This window comes from Lates calcarifer, linkage group LG6 (genome assembly GCF_001640805.2).
Source record: "Lates calcarifer isolate ASB-BC8 linkage group LG6, TLL_Latcal_v3, whole genome shotgun sequence".
Classification (NCBI taxonomy): Eukaryota; Metazoa; Chordata; class Actinopteri; family Centropomidae; genus Lates; species Lates calcarifer.
In genome coordinates this window covers 26,914,219-26,927,086 of record NC_066838.1, presented here as the reverse complement: position 1 = coordinate 26,927,086, position 12,868 = coordinate 26,914,219, and the positions used below count along the sequence as shown (strand labels likewise).

General features: G+C 39.7%; 1 protein-coding gene across 3 annotated transcripts; it reads left to right on the top strand.

Moving 5' to 3' along the window:
• Positions 1-281: 281 nt before the first annotated feature.
• On the top strand, positions 282-9,462 carry LOC108879742 (polymeric immunoglobulin receptor). Of its 3 annotated transcripts, none has more exons than XM_051071507.1 (9): positions 282-387; positions 1,172-1,510; positions 2,178-2,495; positions 2,719-2,829; positions 3,203-3,301; positions 3,758-3,795; positions 3,879-4,022; positions 4,611-8,189; positions 8,306-9,462. In XM_051071507.1, exons 1-8 carry the CDS (start codon positions 348-350, stop codon positions 4,794-4,796), a joined length of 1,275 nt encoding a protein of 424 aa, XP_050927464.1. In that variant the 5' UTR covers positions 282-347; the 3' UTR covers positions 4,797-8,189; positions 8,306-9,462. The 3 variants fall into 3 exon arrangements, with proteins under 3 accessions (XP_050927464.1, XP_018526651.1, XP_050927463.1); XM_018671135.2 differs by having other exon boundaries at positions 284-387; positions 1,169-1,510; positions 2,719-2,823; XM_051071506.1 differs by having other exon boundaries at positions 284-387; positions 1,169-1,510.
• The last annotated feature ends 3,406 nt before the right edge of the window (positions 9,463-12,868 follow it).

Here is a 12,868-nt window from a genome sequence, read left to right as displayed (position 1 = left end):
AGAAAACAAGAATTTAAAAAAATCTTCATTTCATCACATTCTGTGTAATGCTTCAATGAATGACCTTTGACCTTTGACCAATAAATCTAATCAGTTCATCTTTGAGTTGAAATGATTGCACCAAATCTGAAGAAATTCCCTCAAAGTGTTTGTGAGAGACTGTGTTCATGAGAATTGGATGACCTGAAAACATAATGACCACAGTTGGACTGTGGGGAGGAGAGTATGATGGAGGGGGAGGAGCTGTGTGTGGTGCTGGGAGGAGGGACTCCATCATTTAGAGAAGTGAGAGCTTCCTGTTGAGTCAGTGAAGAAAGAAGAGAGGCAGCAGTGAACCATCAACCAACATGAAAGTCTGTCCCACTCTGATCTGCTTCCTCCTCCTCTGTGAGTACAGTTTGAGTGCTTTCTATCATTCAACATGATGATCACAGCTGGGAGTCACTTTAAAGGACACGTTCACAGTTTTCCAAGTGTGTCCTGAAACATGAGCCTCACATCAGCTTAGGATGGATTTTTCCTCTGAACCAGGACGGTGGACTTAGTCTCTGACTTTAAGAAGGAATCTGTTTCAACAGTTAGAGAGAAGGAAAACTCAGTCAGTCAACATGTGGACCTGTCAGTGCTGTTTCAGGACAGACTTTAAAGAATGTGAACAGGTCCTTTAAACAACAGACTGTATGTCAGGAAGGAAAATGAAGGACTCAGACTCACTGAGTCCTTTCACTTATCTTACTATAACTGCTCAGAGAGAAGTTTAGTTCTATTTTTTATCAACGATGGTTTTATTGGTTTTATTCAGCCACTGATCTAAATCCTCAAAATGTTCTGTTCACTGTCATATGATAAAGAAAAGGGCAGATTTCTGTCTTTGAGAAGCTGGAACCAGCAGATGTTTGGCTTTTTTCTAGAGAAGCAGTTAATTGATGATCAGAGTAACTGCTATTCATTAGTTTTTTGAAGGACTAACAGCAGTTTGCTTTTCGTTGTAATTTGACTCTAACAGAGTTCATGTGTTCTGTAGCTTCACACTGACTGTTGCTGTAGTTTGTAACAGCTTCATAAAATTGTAAATACATCCAACCAGCTCTCATGGCTGCTCATGTTCTTCACTTCACCTGTCAGTGGTGCTCATCAGTTTCTAACTACTGACTCTTGATCTTCTCAGCAGCTCTGCTGGATGGAAACACTGGTCTCATCAATGGAAAAGTCTACTCAGGAATTAAAGGAGAAGACGTCACAGTTAAATGCTCCTTGTCTTCATCTGGACATTTAAAGATCTTCTGTAAGGACAAATGTGAAGCAGACGACGTCCTCATTCAAACAACTGGTAACAGAGCAGAGACAGGCAGATACAGCATCAGATATGAAGGTGGATTTGTTTCAGGAGGAGATCTGTCTGTGACCATCACTCAGCTGACCTCGTCTGACTCAGGACAGTACAGGTGTGGTCTGGGTGAATTTCTATCAACAGCTTCATATGAAGACGTAGAAATCATGGTTGCAGACGGTGAGTTTGATGAAAATGTCTCTGTCTCGTCTCTGAAGAAAAGTTTCACTGTTCACTGACAGCTGCTTGACATGTTTTATCACTGTGAGCTCTGATAAATATTCATTTAACTCCAGCTGATGAATATTAGTGGAACACAGTTTGTGCCTCTGTGTTTTAGACGATCAACAGGTCAAAGGAAAAACTAAGTTTCAGTTGTTGCCAAATAAAAGGAGATCTTCTTGTTTGATCAGTCATTTACTTTTCATGATCAACATGTGTAAAGCTGATTGTTCTGTGTCTGTGTTACAGTGAATGAAATCTGTGTGTGAAGGGTCAGACTGTGATGCACTGAATCTTTGCTGGAAGAATCCACTTAACATCATTGTTGGATTCATTCAGTTCAGTTTCATTTGTTCAGCTTCAAATCACAACCTACATTATCTCATGGTGCTTTACTTTAGATGGAGTGAGGTCAATACTATAGAGAGCAGCTGGACACACTGTTGTATTTCAGACTGGTTGTTAGAATGACGGGTGTAATGGTGTTACTGATAATAACCTACTGATAATAGTAATAATGATTATAATGATAATAGGCTAATAACAGTTATAAATTTTGAGATTGTAATTATTGTGATCAGACTGCATCGTGTTACTAACATGTGACTGTTTGTGTTTCCAACAGCACTGCTGAATGATCCTGCAGAGAAACCTCTCCTCTTTACAAGAACTGGAGGAAACCTCAGAGTTGCATGTTCATTTGCTTTAACTGGAAGTTTTAAGTTCCTCTGTAAGAACAAATGTGAAGGAAAGAACATTCTGGTTGTGACACATGAAGACAAAGCTCAGAAAGACAAATACAGCATCAGATATTTAGAAATATCTGCTACCAAAGTATTTCTTTTGGTGACCATCACCCAGCTGACTGAGTCTGACTCAGGACTGTACAGGTGTAGTCTGGACAGATCATCACACAGAGACTTTACCATCTCTGTCACAGACGGTGAGTTTCTACTGAAATGAAAGAAAATGTTCCTGAAAGTCTTTTTAGGTCTGAGAGAATATTCTGACAGTTCACTGAATATTTCTGACCCAGACACACTGATGATTCAATCAGCAGCTTTTTAGACACAAAACTGATGTTTATAGTTTATACTGTCGTCATGTTTAAGCATCATCTTATTTCTCTTTGTATCAGCATGTTCCTGTGTTTCCATCATTCACAGCTCCGTCCACCTCAGAACCGATCCTGGCTGTCCAACCTGTAACATCAGCACCATCAGCTTTAACTCAAACCACCGACCAGTCTGATGGACAGACTCAGAGACCAGGTGGATGTACATCCACACACTGTGTTTAACAGATGAAGCTCCATCACTGATATAAACAGCACAGATTCTGGTGTACAAACTGTACGTCCTGAGGTCTGACCACACAGGTTTCTAATGTTTGTAATGTAAAGATAAGAGAGTCTCCACTCTATCACGTGTACTTGTTTGCATAGTACAGGGGTTTTGGCACATTCACACTCTCCTGTTGAAATGTCAGAATCATTTCCTCACAGCTATTTTCAGACTTCACTTTTTCTGAGTTCTGTAACAGCTGTAATTCCTGAATGACAGATTTTCTTCCTGGTTCATTTCTGCAGTAAAGACATCAGGAGATGATATGAACCTGTTTTCACTCTACTTTTTAAATCCTAATTTTCAGACAAAACTCTGGTCATCACTCTGACTCTGGTCGTCATCATCATCCTGCTGTCAGTTGCTGTGCTGATATTGTGCAGGAAGAGGGCGTCTAAATCAAAGGGTGAAGCAACAGGAAACACACACACACACACACACACACACACACACAGAGGCAACCATATAAGGAAAACTTCCCCCATTTCAAACAGTTTGTCGTCTCTTTGTATAAAATTAACGTTTGAGACAGACATTAAAAGTTTGTAGCACAAAATGCTACCATGCCCCTCAGAGTCATCACTGTTGAGTCAGCTCACTCCTTATAGCGTCAAAGTTCACAAAAGCACTTGATACTGATGTAAAGAAAACTCTTGATTACACCGTCTTTGCTTGATTACTGAACCAAACAGAGGTCATCGTGTGCTTCAGGTTCTGAAGAACTTTAACTGCCTCCATCAGCTGCTGTAGCTCCAGCTGATGACCGTGCTGACATGTGGTCAAACTACAGTAACTGACTTCCCCTGCAGCTCTGTAGTGGCCTCACAGTGTGATGGTTTAAACTTACTGTTGTATGTTTCAGAACCTCCTGTGGAAACAGAGTACGCTTCAGTCACCGAGGTCAGTTTAAGGAAATTTGAGACATCTGACTGTTTGATAGACCAGCTGATTTTAATACAAACCAAACCTCTCTTCTCCTGCAGCCCGGTCGAGTGTACGAGGAAATCAGAGAGGAGGACAGACAGGGTGTATCTTCAGTTTACAGTTATGCCAAGTACACCCAACCAAACAGAGTGGAAAACAACGATGAGTACAGCCTCGCTACTGTTCCCACCTCTGAGCACAAGGTAAGAAAAAACTGTAACTTCATGGAGCAGCAGCGCCCTCTGCAGCCATGGGTGGTCATTACTCCTGTTGAGCTCTGTGTCTGAGCAGTTCAGTGGTTTTCATGCATAGAAAACACAGAGTATCAATCTCCTGACCAGAACTCAGACTGCCTGAAACACAGCCCAGTGGTATCTATTACCCATGATCCTCTTCTCCCTCTGTAGCAGGAAGTGCTGTGGCTGTAACAAACACACCAATCTCTGTTTCTAACTCTTGATCTTTCCGTCAGTTTCCTGGATATCAGAGATGAACTCTGGTTTTTAACTGATCTACAGTTCAGCTTCACTCTGAACTCTCTGGTCTGATTCCAGCAGTTTAAGCTGCTGACTCTCACTCAGTTAGAGGGAGATCCAACCTGAACAACCACAGTTACACAGAGACTCAACAGGGGTTAAGTCAGAGTACTCGACTATCTAAAAGTCTGAGAGTCTTCTAGCTCATAAACATGGATGCAAGTGATGAATGAATTAACGTTTCATGTAGGAGGAAACTTGTGCTGAAATGTGGCTGCTGACACACTTTAACCTCTGTTCATTTTCTTTTTCCAGGCTGAAGATGACTCCAGTCATCTCAGCTACACTGAGGTGGATTTCTCCAACGGGACCACTGAGTCGTCCAGCAGCGCCCCTCGAGGTAACACCAGTGACGTAGTCTACTCTGAGCCTAAAGAGAGCTCTGATGGCAGCCTCACCAAAGACAATCCTCTGTACTCTGCTGTTACTGCTCATCAGTGATGACTTCAACACTGCTGCTGCTGCATTTACTGCCTCAGTGACCAACAGGAATCTGGCTGAATGAGCAACTGTGAAATGAATGAATGTATATCTCCACGTGTGCTGTTTTTAGCTGTTTACCTCTGCTTTTGCCAAGCTTATCTTATCGCAGTTATTTAAGTATTATTATCACAGTAAGTTATTTTTGTTGAGGTTAAGAAAAATCATTTATGTTTAAAGTTATTGGAGGGGTCGTAGGAGTTCCAGCCTTTCAGTCCTTATAACTGGACTTAGACTTGTGTCTGTACTCTTGGCAAGAGGTCAAACACATTTCCAGTTGGTGTTGGGTTGTCCCTTGTCACAGATCGTGTTTGTGATTTTCATGAACAGAATCTCAAGGTGCAGTCAGGGGGTAAGGTGCAGTTCGGCAACTTCCTTCTCTGCTTTTTGCAGATGATGAGGTTCTGAGGCCATGGTTCTCTGTCAGAAAATGGCAAATTTGTTCCCTTTGTGTTTGGAGCCAGTTTCTGCCTCAGGTGAAGGAGTTTAAGTATCTCAGGGTCTTGCTCATAGTGAGGATAAAATGGAGCTTGAGGCAGACTGGTGCAGCATCTGTAATAATGTGGATATTGTGCTGGAACATTGTAGTGAAGAGGGAGCTGAGCCTGAAGAAAAAGCTTTCAGTTCACTTGTTGATCTACGTTTCAACCCTCTCCTGTGGTCATGAACTCTGGGTAGTGACAGAAAGCAGCTCAGACATCCGGAGGGGGCACATTCAGTCTAAAATAAAATAATGGACTCTACATTGAAGTGCCACATCTCAGTTTTAATTTGAGCAGGTTTATATTAGTATAGCCAGTATTATTTTGGTTGCGGTTATAATAATATAAAGAGTACGGTCTAGACCTGCTCTATATGAAAAGTGCCTTTAGATCATTTCTGTTGTGATTCGGTGATATGTAAATAAAACTGAATTGAATTGAAGTTAAGAACAATTATTTATGTTTAAAGTTACTGGAGGGTTTGCCCATGCAGCCTTCCTGGAGTTAGAGTTGTGTTCATATTCTCAGCAGTCAAACATGCCTCCAGTTGGAGTTGGTCTCCATCAGGGTTGTCCATTGTCACTGAGCCTGTTTGTGATTTTCATTGGCAGAATCTCAAGGTGCTGTCAGAGTGTTCGATTTGGCTTCAGACTCACTTTTGAAGCTACAGTATTTGAAGATGATGTAGTTCTGTTCGTTCCATCAGACCTTCAGCAGGGAGATATCACCCTTCTAACACAGTGTCCTTCTACACATCCCAGTGGTTGTTTAATGAGTGAAACTTACATGTTACTTTAACTAGCAATCAGTCAGAGTTTTATTGCTTCCTGATTGATGTGAATCTCACTGACCTGTGATCTGCAGAGGAGCCACTAGAGGTCACTGCTGGACTGACTGAGGACTGAAGCCATGACTTTCACTGAGGTTTGTATATGAACCAGTTGACTGATCCTTCTTTGATAAAGCATAAATACATGTTGTGGTCCATGCTGATGTGGAAACAGAAGCTTTGTGGTGTATTTTACTAAACCTTTGTTGCTTCTAACTTTTCCTGTACTTTTGTTCATTTTGTTTGATGATGCTTTGATCATATAAGATCAAATAATGATTGTATTTACTGCTCAACAGATTAGCAATGAAAAGGATGGCATGGCGGTGCAGTGGTTAGCACAAGGTTCTTGTTCTGTTTCTGGGTTTGAAGCTTTCTGTATGGAGTTTGTATCTCCCTGTGTCTGAAGGGAATAGATTTGTGTCATATATTGCTGCCCAGCCAGGTTTGGCTTTTTTTTTCTTGTATGATAAGACACAGCTGACTATACCTCTGTAAGTTGTGTGTAGAACTGTAGTATTGTGTGTAGTACTGTATAACTGTAGTGAAAGAGTGTGAATAATTGTCTACACTCATTCCTTCGTGCATTCATATTTTATCTGTGAAATGAACAAAAATAGTTCAGATTTCACAGTAAATGGATGAAATTTACCACAAGGCATCAAACACATTTTCACATCTTCACACTGAAGACCACAGTGCCACAATAATCTCCTGTACATTGCATATCTGAGTGTGGGGTGACACTGTAAGAGGAAGAAGGAGAACAATGAAAGAAGAAGAGAAAACTGCAGCAGAAGCAGGAAAGTATGAGTTCTTGAGCTCCGGTTGAATTATGAGAAAAGAGGATCTTTCAACAAAAATGAAGGCAGACATACAAAAAATCTAAGGAAATTAATCAGACATTTGTGTTTTTCAAATGAATTGCCTTCATTCTTCTTCAGCTTTGGCTAAAAACAAATAAACTTAAACCTAATTCTAACCTGAACCCTACAACCAAGTCTCAACCCTCAAAAATCACTAGGTACCAGCTGAAATGTCCTCACAGTGATGGTTTAAAACTAAAATTTGTCTACATAACCATAGAAAAAGTGTCACACATAAATTCAGTTTTCAGTTTATTAGAAACGCCTAGCTAAAATAAATGCAGTCGTGGGTACAGTTTCAGTTTCTTTTAATCTAAATTTATTTGATGGAAAATTTCCCCACAGACTGCTAACAGCTCAGCTCTCATATGATCCATTTTACAGCCAACAGTGAAGGAGTTACTCAAATCTGTGTTAAGGCTGAAAATACTTGACAACAGTTGATTTTGGTTTTGAGTAAATCAGAGCAGAGACTTTTAGGATCAGTGATTGAGAAACAAAAAAACAAAACAAAACACAAAACCCCAAAATTAAGGTACTGGCAGTTTCAAGTATATATATATATGTGATTTCCCATGCAGTACCACTTCAGCACACACAGCAGATTTCTTTACATACATGCACAAAAAAACCCCCAAAAAAACCAGGAAATGGTTTCGGGGGGTATATATTCAGAGGGTATAAACAGCAGACAGATGCTAACTACACATCAGAGATGGAAAAAGTACTGACAAAATGTACTCCTCGGCACCTCAGCACCTACGCTGCCATCATTGTGATGTTCACGTACAGTATTTTGCTTGACAGGGACTTTGAATGCACTTGCAAACCATTACACTCTGACTGTAATTTATACATGGCTCTGCCGGTGTTCATCATATTTGTCTTAATACTCTGTACAGATAAGTCATTTCAGGCAATCTTTAGATACACATGCTGCTGCGGCTGTCGAGACTGTTGTCACTTCTGGAGGTTTTTTGCGTCTATCCTCTTCCACATTTTCAAGGCAGCTCTTGTTGGTGGACTGTGGACTGCCTTTGTGCTCCTTGATGGAGACTGGTATGTTTGCTGTATGAATGATCACTCTGAAAAACAGGCACAGTTAGCCTGTAAAGCAGTGAGGAACATCACTGATGAGGACCGAATTATCATCGCTGAACTGAAAAATGAGTCCAGGGTGAGTGTTTTTCTGTTCTTTTAACATGTCTTAACCTGTGGGAAAGAACTAAAGAACGCAGTGAAGGTGTAATACTATAATCATTTTTGTTTTTTGTTCTGTGTTTCCTTTTTCAGTTTATTGGCTCCTTTGTGCTCTTTGGTATCACACTTGCAGTGGGCATGGCAGCATTGTTTGGAGGGTGGAAATGCTGTTACCAAGAATTTCTGTTTGACAGTCTGATTTTGGAAGAGGAGGGAGAAGTCATTGAAGAGATTTTGAGGACATCAGCAAAAGAAAAGTTGACTGAAGGAGTTAAGAACAGAATTCGTGCTGGCCAGTGGACAAAGAGTTACTTTGTTGCCAAAGATCTGATTAAAAATGCTGCTACACCAACAATTTCTGAACAATGAGGAGCAACAACAACAGCAAGTGGCCTGAGCAACATAGAGCCAGGTAATGAATCAACAGCTGCAAATGAGTTTTTACCTTCAGTTTCTTTTGTTTGCCTCAAGGTCTAAAGGACAGAAAGACATATGTATTAGATTCTGGCTGGCAGTAGTTGTTTTTTTTTTATCAGCAGTTTCTTAGACATTTTGTAGCATCACTCTATTGTTGTTATGTATTTCAGCAAAAAGAGGTGCTCTGACTCTGTTATTGTAACAATAGAAGCCATGTAAAGCATAGAGCTGCAGCATGAACTGATTAACTGACACCAGATCTAAGATATTTGATGACTATGGCTACATTGCTGTACAAGAAACGTACTGTTTGTTTAAAGCTGGTATTACGAAGTAAAGGTAATAATGTGACCATCTATTCTTTATAGTCATAGGAGACAGAACAACCTCAACATTTTGTCTTTACCCTCCTATCTATACAGGAATAATGTCTCACGTGTAGATAGACATCTGCTGCTTCAGATACATCAAAATTCATTGTTTCTTTGGTCACATTTTAACAGAATTAAGGTGATTTGAGATGAAGATGAGTTTCCAGCTCTACATATACTGAACAAGCTGATCATATGAAATTATTTCATTTTTAACCTTTGAATGTAATCATTTAATTATCATAATAATTAAAGAGACAGCATTAAGAATTAGTAATCTATTCTTATGTTCAAGCTTAATTTTTTTTTCTGTGGTAATAACTCAATTGTATTATTGTGTTTGAATTTGTTTTGTATACCCATTCAGGTTTGTAAAGATTTATTATGTTACTTCTATGTTGCAACAGTCACGGCTGCACTTGTTGAAAATTAATTAATTCTGCAAATAAAACTTTGATTTCAGTCAGGCCTTATCTGATTTTATGATTATTGTGAAATATGGTAACACAGTTATCCCCTCTGTGTAGGGGCCAAAGTAAGATGGCTTCTACCTGTGTCTCATGCTCAAGGTCTAACAAAGACCTGAAAAAGTGACAGACATAATAGTATAAAACCTCTCACAGTAATTACAGTATGTTGAGAAAAAAGGCTGAAATATTCACCTGAGATGGACAGATGATTACTTAAATCTGTTTGATTGCTGATTGTTGGACAATGTCTCACTGTGTCTCTGATCACCATGGACTTTGTGAGTCAAGGCATGCTCACCTGCTAATACTGTACCCTCAGTACACTTTTATTGAGGGTTAGCCTCCGTTTAGCTTCGGGTTTGCATATTGCCAAAGCAACTTACATCACATAACTGAGTTATTGTAACAGTCCACTTGATTTTATTTTGTCTGAGACAAAAGTCAGGATAAACTCTATAATAATTTTGAATTATTATAACTTCAGACACTTTGCACGTCATATGATTTTAAAACAAGTTTTATAGACTATACTTTAATGTTCAACAGTTTATACTCAGTCATGACAGTAATTCTTATCAGTTTCTGCTTCATTAGAAAGTTTTCAAAACCACAGCACATAAGGTGATTATTTAAATCAATTTATCATCAAACCTAAGATCTCAGAGCTGGAACTACAAAATTTAAAAAAGACATAAAATGTAATTCAGGCCTGATTGATGATGAGTACAGTCTAGACCTGCTCTTTATGAAAAGTGCCTTGAGATGACTTCTGTTGTTTGTTGTTGGCACTATATAAATAAATTGAATTGAATTGAATTGAATTGAATTGAATTGAATTGAACAGGATCAGAATCAGAAACAGACTTGTTGTCAGTGGGAAAAGTGCTGCTGCAGCACATTTTCGTGTGTTATATTCCATCACATTATCAAGGCAGTTTTAGTTGCACTGCTGTGGGTTGTATCTGTGTTACTGGATGGAGACTGGTTTGTTTGCTGTGGGAATGATGGGTCAAGAAAAACCTCACAGATGAGGAGCGAGTGATCATCGGTGATCTGAAAAACTGTTCAAAGGTGAGTCTGTTTCCACCTTTATTTCACTGTGGTCTTATTCTACAGATCAGTCTGTGTTTTATCATGAAGAACACAGTACTGCTGTGATAATGGTCTTTTTCCCTTCTTTTTCAGGTTATTGGCTGTATTTCGTTCTTTGTTATAATTATTGTGGCGGCCGTAATTACATTGTTTGGACAGAGGGCGTACTGTAAAAAAGAAATGACTCCCTGTAAAAAAAAAGAGGAGAAAAATGAACTAAAAGAGATTATGAGGAGATCTGCAAAAAAAACAGCTGACTGAAGAAATCAAGAACAAACTAAAAGGTGAACAGTGGGAGGAGTGTTTTAATGTTGCTGAAACACTGATTAAAGATTCGACCAAACCAGAATATTGTGGTGAACAACAGCCAACGAATCAACAAGGAGAGCAACAACCAAGTGAACAAACTGCAGGTCCATCAGGAGTCCAGGTAAAGAATCCCATCAGTTCCATGTTAACTTTTGAAACACCACCTCCAGTCAACAGCTGATTAACTGATTCATCACAAATATTGAGCTTTAATCAGAGACTGGAGAATGTCTTGTATCACTGCTGTTTGTTTGTTCACATTTAAATTTACCACATTTCCACTTTCTCTGTCTGTAACATTAGTGAGTTTAATTCTGTGTTCATTCATCTCTGTATTAAATGTATTCATTTAACTCTTAGATATTGAACATGATAATCACTGTTATAAAGACTCCATGAGGGTAAATCCTCAGGAAACTTGATCCAGAGTTTTTCTCAGTGTAAATCTCTCTTTACATTGACATCCACTCTGTGTAAATCATGTGGAGGAGGATTCATGTTAGAGGTGTGCGTGTGTCCTGATGACACAGCTCACTGATGATTCCTGATTAATTTCTAATCATATATTTCTGATATTTTTTGTTTTTTTTTCTCAGTGTGCAGAATAAAGTTTAAAGACAAACTGTGTGTGTGTGTGTGTGTGTGTGTGTGTGTGTGTGTGTGTGTGTGCGTGTGTGTGACTCTTCCTCAGCAGCAGTGATGGAGACTCTGTTCACTCACTTCAGTTTAGAGGCTCTGACTCTGTAACAGAGGCTGTTCACATGTTTCCACGTCCTGAGCTCCGATGCTCATCAGATCACATGATACTCATCTCTATACTGCCCCCTCGTGGCCTAAGGTTAGAAATGTGAGGTTGTATTTCCTCCAGGTTTCCTGTAATGACTGTGGATAAGAAACCAAGGTGGTGAAGTGTCAGTGAATTATTTTCTGTAGTTTCTGTAGTGAAACACTCTGCAACCTGAGTTTTGATATAAATAAATTCTTTCTTATCACCGCCCGGTGTGGACGTTAAGTGACCCAAATCGAACGCACCCAGATGTTCGGTCGACAGGTGCATGCTGGGTGACGGTGGAGCGTTCAGCGGTGGTGTGTGTGTGGGTTCTGACTGTGTAAACTCAGGGTCTAAGCGGGACCAGAGAGTCTGAGCTGGATCACATTCTCCTGAGAGGATGAAGCAGAGCGGGAAGCTGCAGGTACCGGTCACACAGGTGAGTCACTGACGCTCTCAGCTCAGCAGCACGTGCACTGCACCGCGAGTAACAACTGAGGACACTGACTCTGTCTGTGTGTTTATGTTGATTTATTTAGTTGTATATGTGGTTGGACGTGTTTCAGCCTTATACTTCACAACTATTTACCAGTTACATCAAATTTAACTTCAGCAGAATGAAAAGCACAAGGAGCAGTGGTGGTGTTCAGCTGAGTGTGAAGCAGCTGGGATCAGAGTCAGCATCTTCACGTTTGAGGACATGGTTCTCTGCCAGAAAACGGTGACAAAACTTTTCATTTACTGGTTGATCTACGAACAGAACAGAACAGGAGGTCCGTGGTTCGATCCCCGGCTCCTCCAGTCCATGTCATTTTCCAGGTATATCTGGACTCCTTAGTGTTGTCTTTACAGTGCGTTAGAGTTCAAATTAGATTTCACTATTTGAAAGGCTCAATTTACACAAATATAACAACATAAATATGTAAGACGTGGACATTTTCATTCATGCTGAAACTAACAAACTAATATTACAGAATTGAAATCATTAAAATCAATTAAAAGCTTCAGCACATTCAATCTGAAATAAAACAGTGGGTTCTACTTTAAAGAGCAGAGTCTCTGCTTTAATTTTAGCCAGTTTACATCAGTATAGCAATTCATATAATCAGTCAGGATTTTATTGGTTCCTGATTCATGAGTCTCACTGACCTGTGATCTACAGAGGAGCCACTAGAGGTCACTGCTCTGGTTTGTAGATGAAGCAGCTGATTGATTCTTCTTTGTTCAA